The sequence below is a fragment of the Juglans microcarpa x Juglans regia genome, chromosome 6D (assembly GCF_004785595.1).
Source record: "Juglans microcarpa x Juglans regia isolate MS1-56 chromosome 6D, Jm3101_v1.0, whole genome shotgun sequence".
Classification (NCBI taxonomy): Eukaryota; Viridiplantae; Streptophyta; class Magnoliopsida; order Fagales; family Juglandaceae; genus Juglans; species Juglans microcarpa x Juglans regia.
Window position 1 is genome coordinate 36,771,066 of NC_054604.1, and position 10,071 is coordinate 36,781,136.

The window sequence follows — 10,071 nt, forward strand, 5'->3', positions numbered from 1 at the left end:
ATGTTTTTGGCCGGAGTAGTGCTTTTCCTCAACCACGACCACAACAGTCCACGCAAGTGGTCTCTGAGTACGTTGCATCTTCTTTTCACACACCAAACTGCTCCCATCTGCATCGATGACGCGTGACCAGTTTACATCCAGCTCTTATCTATTAAAACCCAACTCAACCATTTATCTGCTGCCTCCACTGAATTTGAGATAGAGAGCTCATGCATAGAGAAATTAACTAGTACTACTTCCGATCGAAGATCTGCTAGCTGCAGTTCTATTCACCCATTAAACATGGCTTCCAAAGCTTTCTTAGTGAGTTACGGCCTCTTCTTCATCTGTTTCTTCGTCTTGGGAACTAATTATATCTTGGAGGCTCAGATGGTCCCGGCCGTGTTTGTATTGGGAGACTCTCTTGTAGATGTGGGAAACAACAATTACCTCCCGCTTTCGCTCGCCAAAGCAGATTTCCCCCACAACGGCCTCGACTTCCCCACCCATAAGCCAACCGGGAGGTTTACTAATGGCAAGAATGCTGCCGACTTTCTTGGTACGTGCAAACGTGTTAAATTACCATTTATTCTAAAAATTTAAACTGATTTTAATCTGATCAAAGTATAAGTACACCATAAAAGTCTTTCAATGCATGGCAAGCATTTTTCTTGTCAGGATTGTTAATTTGTTCCAGTTTTGGTGCATATAAGGTTTACTGTTAGCGTGATTCCATCTTTATACGGTGGAATCACGCCTTTTTTGATGTGAAATATGTTTACCTATATTGACATGAGTAGCTGGCTATAAACCAGATGATGACCATTTATTCTAAAACAATGGTCGGCACAGAAACGTCCTTTTCATTAATAATTTAAAAAACAGATTGCAATTTGCAAGTACCATTCTGATAGGGTTTTTTCAAGACTTTTCAATTAATTTGATGACTTGAACAGCTGAGAAAGTTGGCCTCCCAACTTCGCCACCGTATCTCTCCCTTGTATCCAACTCCCACAAGAACAACGCTTCCTTTCTAACTGGTGTTAGCTTCGCCTCCGGAGGTGCCGGCATCTTTGATGGCACGGACAAACATATTGTAAGTAGTGAAACAAATATACTAAATGAGTAGTGCTACAATCGCTTGTGAATCTATTATTAAAAAATTAATTTTTTTACGTAGATTTTGTATTGTATATATCATTTCTCATACTAAATACCATTTTCTCCTTTTTTTTCTTTTTTTTTTTTTTAAGATTGCTCTTTAATATACAATTTATTTTATTGTTATAATATTAATGAGAATTTATTTTTTATTTTTATTTTTAAAAAAAACATACCTACTAGTTTTGATTAATATTATTATTTTTCTCGGATTTCCTATAATTGGGCTGTTAGAATATGGGCTTAATATGCCCAAAGCAAGAACCTATCATTCTTTCTAAAACATACAAGCGTGGCCCACTCATACAATGGATGAAAAAGGAACAAAATGTAAAAACGGAGTCCAATATTAATGTGCATGCATCGATCTCTCCTGGCCCTCATGTTAACATGCTTTACTGTTTGTTTTTGTTTTGTTTTATTTTATTCAGCGCCAATCAATACCTCTGACCAAACAAGTAGACTACTTCTTGACGGCGTGTGAAAAGTTCAAGCAACAGCTAGGCTCCTCATCTGCACAAAACCTTTTATCCAAATCTCTCGTTGTCGTTGTGATTGGAAGCAACGATATCTTTGGTTACTCCGGCTCTTCTGATCTCCGCAGCAAGAACACCCCACAGCAGTACGTGGACTTGATGGCTCTTACACTGAAAGAACAATTGAAGGTAAAAAAGTGTAGAACATTTTGGTTAATTGCTTTGATCTATATAGACCATACAACGTCAAAAGGATGATAAACTTTTTCGACAGATCATGTTGATCTTTCTTCCCTTTAATTTTTAATTAAAAAAAATACAAAATACAAACTAATTCTTTTTAATATGAACTTTGGGGCCGGGCAGCGTATGTACAATGGCGGTGCTCGTAAATTTGTTATTACGGGGATCGGGGCAATCGGATGCTGCCCATCACAGAGAAGTAAGAACAAAACAGAAGAATGCAACGAGGAAACAAACCGCTTGTCTGTCAAATACAATCAAGGCCTTACTTCGATGTTGCAGAAATGGAAATCAGACCTCAAAGGCATTAGCTACTCTTACTTAGATACATACAGTATCTTGCAAAACTTCGTCCAGAAACCACAAGTTTATGGTACAGTGCTTAATCTTTCCTTCTCATAATTTAATTTTCTCAACCTGCAAGCTAGTTCCTTGAGCAAGCAAGTTCAATTAATTTTGCAGACAATATTAGAGCTAGCTAGAAGAATTATTTGTAATGAGAATGACTATTTACGATGAAAACATACTTATTTTAACAGGAAATAATCATTTCGTTAAAAATAACTGGTCTAGATAAGTAATTTTTTATAGTCGAGTGTCTGTTCATATGGATGATTAATTAACGTTTTCCTGTTCGGTTTCAGGATTCGTAGATGTTAAAGCTGCATGTTGTGGGTTAGGGAACCTGAATGCAAAGGTTGGTTGCCTCCCAATATCTACCTATTGCTCCAACAGAAGAGAGCACCTTTTCTGGGATCTATACCATCCAACAGAGGCTGCTCATCGCCTTATCGTAGACAACTTGTTTGATGGTTCTTCACAATTCACATTCCCATTGAACGTGAGGCAGCTAGTTGCAGTCTAGACTCTACACTACTCGCCATTATACGCCTAACCATGTGAATCATGCTGTAACAAATCTGATAAATAAAGTAATCTCACTTCGAGAGGGTGAGTACCTGCAGAAGAAAATGAAAGGGAAAAACGGAAGTTTCTAGTCTTTTTCGATAATCTGATAACTGAGGAACATGGCTCTTACATACAGAGGTTCTTATTTCGATAATAAATGTCGTGCGCCTTTATTATGATCATGCATGAGTTGCTAATTTCAATATAATATTGTGCCTAAAATTCTACTGCTCAATAGCATTACATTGTACGACCTTTTGACACGCCGCATTCATCTCGCTACCGTTTTCTTGAGATTCGGAGACAGATATTAATATTGCTGTTAATAAGCAATCTTTTTCAACCACCAAAAGTACCCTTTTTTTTTATTTATTTATTTAAAGTTTGTTTAAATATAGAAACGATTTTATCTTATTTCATTTTATCATTATAATTTTTTTAAGTTTTTATATAAAATATAATAAATAATTTAATTTTTTAAATATTAAAACAATAATAATATTAAAAAATAATATTTTAATAATATTTTATTTAACTTTTAATTTTTATCTAAAATAATATCATTTCGTCTCACTAGTCAAATGGAGCCTTACATACAAAAAAAAAAAAAAAAAAGCATGAGGCTTTATTATTATTATATTAATAAAAGTGGAAAATGTTGCAGTTTGGGAGCGGATCAAGTACAACTGTACATATATTTATGAAAAATTCTAATAACCACACTATTATTTCAATTTCATTCTATTATATAAGATCATGTGACATATTTATTACTATTAAATAATAAAATCATATGAGATAAAAATAATATAAGAGTGTGGTGTATAATATTATATATATATATATATATATATATATATATACCACGTCTCACTTTCATATATATGAAAGTGATACATATAAAGGTACAAAATGGACATTACTGAGCTTAAATTTGGGGGCTGGGGCGGGACTGCACTAGCTAATTACACTGTAAGTAACACAGGTGAGAGGATGGATGCTCCACGCGCATACCACCAAAAATGGAAACCAAGCATATTATGGATATGGTAGAAATTATCCGTCGACAATGAAGTTATTCTAGTATGTGTGTAGAGTACACAATTTACATCTATTGAATGGTATATAAGATTTGATTTTAAGATTTCAATTTTAAAATTTATTTTCAAAATCGATTAAATTATATCGTATAACTATTTTATTAAGAGTGTTTTAACTTTAATATTATAAAAATTTTCTTGGACAGTATCATCTTGTCTAGGGAATTGTGCCAAACTTAACTGCACCAAATTTTAAAGCTCCGTTTGGATACTCTCGGATGATCTACTAATACTAGTAAGAATAGTAATAAATAATTTGTAAATAATAATGAAATATCTCAGAATATCTTAAGTTTGCATCCGCTTTCAATTTTATTCTTGATATTATTTTGACTGAAACTAAACTCTATTTTTTTTTTTTTTTTTTTTTTTTTTTTAGTTTCGACGGAAACTATACGCATGATTAATCAAGATAACCATAGCAAAAGACAACACTACAGTTGTGTACCCACAGTACATCGCGGAAAGTGGGTTTAATATTCAGTACCATATAGTATATAGGATCGACTCTTACGTACACTGAATAGTTGAAAACTTGAATGGTATATATGCGTCTACAAGCTGATCATGAAAAGTATGCGCACGTCTATTTTAGAACCTATGTTGAATATTTATATATGCGTCTGCACGTAGGTACACTTAAATAGTTGAATGTTGTTGTTGCAGTTCTTTAATTTACTCGATCCACTGTTTACAACATACATCGATCGATCATCGGTACTTGTATATATAAAACCCAACGGAATCAATGGCTTAATTCCCTGCATATATATATATATATATATATATACACACACACACACGTACACCACCCACAAGATTTTGAAAAGATACGTTATAGATCACCATCAGAGTTGTCTGACACTCCAACAATGGCTAATTCCAATGTGTTGATACTCATCAGTTTCCTCCATATCTTTCTCTGGAGATTGAATTTCTCGGAGGCTCATGATCAGTTGGTCCCGGCCGTATTTATATTTGGAGATTCTATTGCAGACGTGGGCAACAACAACTACCTGAAGAATACAATTGCCAAAGCAAATTTCACCCCCAACGGAATCGACTTTCCTGGCATGAAACCTACCGGGAGGTTTTGCAACGGCAAGAATATTGCAGACTTCATTGGTATATATATATATATATATATATATAGAATTATATACCTTGATCAGCAACAGTAGTACTTCACTTGATAAAGTCTCTCTCAAGAGATCAATATTAGGCAATAGCCATGCATGCATGCATGCTTGCATGCTCCATTATTATAGTACAGCAAGAGATCAAATTAGATTTACTGTTTATAATTCTCTCTACACAACTGCTTTAGCTTTTTCATGTGGTAAAAGCTTTAATTAACCGAGAATTAATAATTTACTGCATCTGGTGGCCAGACATGAATATCATGCATTCAGAAGTTATATATATGGGAATGCTCATGAATTTCATTTTTGACAATCAATATATAGTAGCAGAGGCAGTACTGCTGCATATATATTAGTTATACTGATATTGCCAGGTTTTCAAGACCTAAAATTTGAAATTGGATGGAATTGTTGGGCAGCTGAGAGAGTGGGCTTGCCTTCTTCACCGCCATATCTCTCCTTGGTATCCAGGCCTGGCAAGATCAACAACGCGACGTCGTTCCTAACTGGTGCAAACTTCGCCTCCGCAGCTGCTGGAATCCTTAACAGTACAGGATCAATTTTTGTTAGTGAAAACGACAACTTAGTACTAATTTTCCCTCTTTTTTTTTTTTCTTGTTTTTTCGTTGTGCACTGCACTACTACGTACTGCACCATTTTTAATTCTTTTGTGCACCTATTCTGCATTATTGCATCAAAATTAATTATTCTAATAGCAAAATTTTCGAAACCACAAAAGGCTTTCTAAAGAAAGTAATAATAAATGTTTGAAATACGTACTCCACGTGATTCTTTGACACTGGAAAATGGAAAAATATTCTTGCAAATAATTTCGCGCACCAACGTCATACTTTTTTTATATATAAAAATTATCATATGATATATAAAAATTTCACGCCAACTTCATACTTTTTTTAGAAATGCTAAACGTTCCAAATTTGGGACACAAAAAATGTTCCGAATGAGTTTTCTTTTTTTTAGTGATTAAAGAAATATTTTTTAATGATGTTGCGAATTTTTTTATTTTTTAAAAAATGTTTATGATGATTAAAAAAATATATGAAAAAATAAATAAATAAAATAAAATGTGTTGTTCGGGACGTTTATTTGGGAGGTTTTTTCGAAAAGTGTAGTACTGTTATACTTTTTTTGTTTTCACAATTCTTATTAATTCATCTTATAGCATCTCATCTCATCTTATCATATTTAATCATTATAACTTTATCAAATTTTTATGTAAAATAAAATAAATAATTTAATTTTTTTAAATTTTAAAATAAAAATAATATTAAAAAATACATTCTAGTAATATTTTATTTAATTTTTATCTTTAATCTCAATTCAACTTTACGTAAAAACAAACGAGACCGTCTGCCCCAGCCATCAACTGGCTGGCTCACGCGCCCGCGTTTGGTGCCTCTTTTGTTTTTTTTTTATCATCACAGGGAGAGGTAATACCTTTGTCGACACAAATAGACTATTTTGCAACGGTATCTGAAGAGTTGAAGCAACAGTTAGGACCCTCTGCTGCGCAGAAGTTTTTTGCTAAATCTATCATTGTGATTGAGACTGGAAACAACGATGTCATCTTTTCCGCGCTTCTTCCTGATCCCAGCGGCAAGAACAACACCCCACAGCAGCTCGTGGATTTGGCACTTGTTAAACTAGAAGAACAATTAAGGGTATGTAATAAAATTTTCAATGTTTTTTTAATTCGGATCTGAAAATATAACAAAAGAGAGGGATTTTCGGTTTTTGTTTGTTTGTTTCATTCCAAACTAAATTATCACAGGTGCAAATAATGCTTAATTGGGTGCTCTTTAATTTGTATTACATAAATCATATGATACGAAACGAACAAATACTATGGTTTACCACGGTTAAACTAACTGTTAGCAATTGGCATCACTATGATTCTCCGGTTGCGGCGAGTTGTTCTCGCTGCATTAGCTTTTCATCTCTGCGGCTAAGCAAATTGCCGTATATGGTGTCCTGTTGCTGCGTTATGTTTTAGCAGCGTATGTTTTGACGGCGCCTCAATTAGTGCCCGATAAACATCTAGTTGCCATTCAAATTCGTTTGCTCTTGCGACGGAATCTATATCCCCAGAACCAAAAGAACCGCAAAAGGCCGTATATGTTGTAGCATGTGCATAGAGACACTGAGTTTTAAGTCTTAAATCATTAGCTCACCATGTGTTTGTGTTTTGAATTTTTCCTGGACAGCGTCTATACGATTACGGTGCACGTAAGTTTGCGGTTATGGGGGCCTCTGCAGTCGGGTGCTGCCCATTTCTGAGGGCTTGGGACGAAGGAGGAGAATGCAATGAAGTATTGAACTCCCTGAGTATAACATACAATGAAGGCGTTGAGCCGATGTTGCGGAAATTGAAATCAGAAATCAAGGATATGAGCTACACTTACTGTGATTCGTACGGTGTATTGCAAAACTTAATCCAAAACGCAAAACTTTATGGTACGTACAGTATTAATTTATTAAAAAAGACATGGACAAGAAAGGATATAATATTATTTCTTCTGAAAATTGAAAAATGTTTAATTTAGATCGAAACTAGGAAGTTTTTAGTCGATATTTATAATTTTATTATTATTTTTAAAATTTAAATATACCTAATTTGCTCCTTTTCCTGTTAAGTTTTCTTATAGGAATAGTTATGAATTACCTAGCTTAGCCATGATTGTCGTATTTCAATATTATTTCAGGATTTGATGAGTTTAAAGCTGCATGTTGTGGACAAGGGAACTATCGTGGTAAACTTAATTGCTTCGAAACTTCGCCCCATTGCTCCAACAGAAGCGACCACCTCTTCTGGGACCCATTCCATCCTACAGAGGCCGCTCAACGCATCCTTATAGACATCATTTTTGACAGTCCTTCAAAATACACATTTCCATTGAGTATGAGGCAGCTAATTGCTTTGTAGACTCAGCATTACACAGCTCTAGCCTCCGTGAAGTGCCGCCTTCATAATGCCAGGAGGAGGCCTAAATAACCACAGTAGCAGCACAAAATTTGTTATTTTACTGTTGTTTATCTGCCTATATATTAATAAGAAAATGCCAGATGGCCTTAGGAGTTTGTCCTTCAATCTTATAGCTCATGCATTTTAATATTTTTTTTTTAATTTTAATTTTTGCTTAATAATTAAGAAAATAACTATTAATAAAATTTTAAATTTTTTTTAATGATTAAAAATATTAAATAATACTTTAAAAAATAAAAGAAAAAGAACCAAAAAAAAATTATAAGCCCAGGGCTAGCATGATCCATATTAATAACTGCTAGATTGTCGCCGGAGGCGTTGGAATTTGGGGTGGGCGAAGCCTACCCGATATCAGGCAGTAGACTAGTTGAAGGAAAAAATTATTTTCAATTTTGGATTATTAATAAATATATATAAATTATATTCTAAAATAATAGTCTATATATAAATAAATTATATATAAATACATATATATATATAAATTATAAATAATCTAATCTGAATTGGGAGTTAAAAAATAAACTTGTAATTTGGAAAAAAAAAAAAAAACTAAAGGCCGAAGTATAAGCTGGTACATGCCGAAACGGTCGGTATCGGCTGGTACGGCCAGTACGAAACTTGTGTGGTACATGTATCGGCTCAGCAGTCGGTACGAAAAATTTTGGGCCAGTACAATACGAAATTGAAAATAGTGATTCGTACTCGACACTGGGTTTTAGATTTGAGTCGTGCAACACGTATTGAGGATGTAGCTCGAGGATCGGCCTGGATAATATTATTTTAATCCTTTTTTTTATGTTTTTAAATATTTAAAAAAAACCATAATATTATTAAAAAATATTTTTTTAATTACTAAATAAAAAAATGTATCGGGACTCATCGAGAGGACATCTAGCATTTTTCTTTAAATTAGATAATTTTGTATTTTCTAGAGATTTGTGCCGTACTTGATTGCACGCAAACCTTAAGTCTACATCCACTTACGTTACTATTCTTGTAAAGAGTAAAAATGATATTTTTAATCATGAAGTGCTTAAAAAAAGTGAGTTAATATATAATTTATATTAAAAAATTAATTTTTTAATAATAAACTCTAATATTTTTAAAAAAAAATATATGACTATTGCACAACTATAACTATATATTTTTTTCTTTTATACATGAGAGGATGAGATTTGATCATTAATTCACTTATTGAGAAATCCAAAATATTGCGAATTGATCCAAATGTATCTAATTACAAGAAATCAAACCATTCTCAAAATCGTCGCAAATATCTCTAATAATCGTTGCAATTGATTATTTGCGGTGATTTCTAATTCGCTACATATTTAACGAAATTAAAGTGTCATTTATAATCAATTTCAGCAATAGAAAAAATTTGTCGCAAAAAATTACTATTTTCAGTTACTTTTATCCGCCACAATTGTCCCAAAAATCGACGGAAAATGTTAGAAAATCGAGACAAACGGTTCAATATTTTTCCCAGCGATTTTGAATTATTATCAGTATTATTTATTTGCAACGGGTACTTGTCGCCGGAAAAGCGTATTTGTAGCAACATATAATTGCTCAAATAAGTTTAATAGACAATAAATATTTATGAGAAATTTCGATTTTGACGCTAAAAGAATTTTGCGACATACGTTAATCGTCGCAAATAATTTTTCGATGAAGTGTTGTCCTTTTACGACAACTAAAAGTCGCCGCAAATAATCTTTTACAAAAAAATAACTAGCGAAACGTTTCACTAGCATTAGTACTACTATCATCATAACTTCTTTATTGCACAATCGGTACTAGTACTACTATCTTCATAAAATAGCAAAAGCCAAGACAACTAAAATTCAATAAGAGCACTTGAAAATGTCTTTGTTGAGCTAGAAGATGAACAACACATTCATAGGACAAAGCACATCCAATACCCATCCTCCATACACATACAATTCAATCTCATAAAGCTAAAAAGTTCACTAATTTGCCACTGGGCCTTTCAGAAGTTAAAAGAACTATAGACCTATCAACTAGAAGAGAAAAGAAGGAACAAAGTTTTATAT

At 33.2% G+C, this 10,071-nt stretch overlaps 2 protein-coding genes across 2 annotated transcripts; both read left to right on the forward strand.

Annotated features, from left to right (window-relative positions):
- Positions 1-159: 159 nt before the first annotated feature.
- On the forward strand, positions 160-2,950 carry LOC121236054 (GDSL esterase/lipase At5g55050-like). Its single transcript, XM_041132546.1, has 5 exons — positions 160-538; positions 936-1,075; positions 1,572-1,805; positions 1,983-2,232; positions 2,504-2,950. The coding sequence occupies exons 1-5, from the start codon at positions 283-285 to the stop codon at positions 2,722-2,724; spliced, it is 1,101 nt and encodes a 366-aa protein (XP_040988480.1). The 5' UTR covers positions 160-282; the 3' UTR covers positions 2,725-2,950.
- Positions 2,951-4,698: 1,748 nt separating this feature from the next.
- On the forward strand, positions 4,699-8,119 carry LOC121236117 (GDSL esterase/lipase At5g55050-like). The gene is made up of 5 exons (XM_041132623.1): positions 4,699-4,993; positions 5,430-5,575; positions 6,456-6,692; positions 7,236-7,485; positions 7,734-8,119. The coding sequence occupies exons 1-5, from the start codon at positions 4,741-4,743 to the stop codon at positions 7,952-7,954; spliced, it is 1,107 nt and encodes a 368-aa protein (XP_040988557.1). The 5' UTR covers positions 4,699-4,740; the 3' UTR covers positions 7,955-8,119.
- The last annotated feature ends 1,952 nt before the right edge of the window (positions 8,120-10,071 follow it).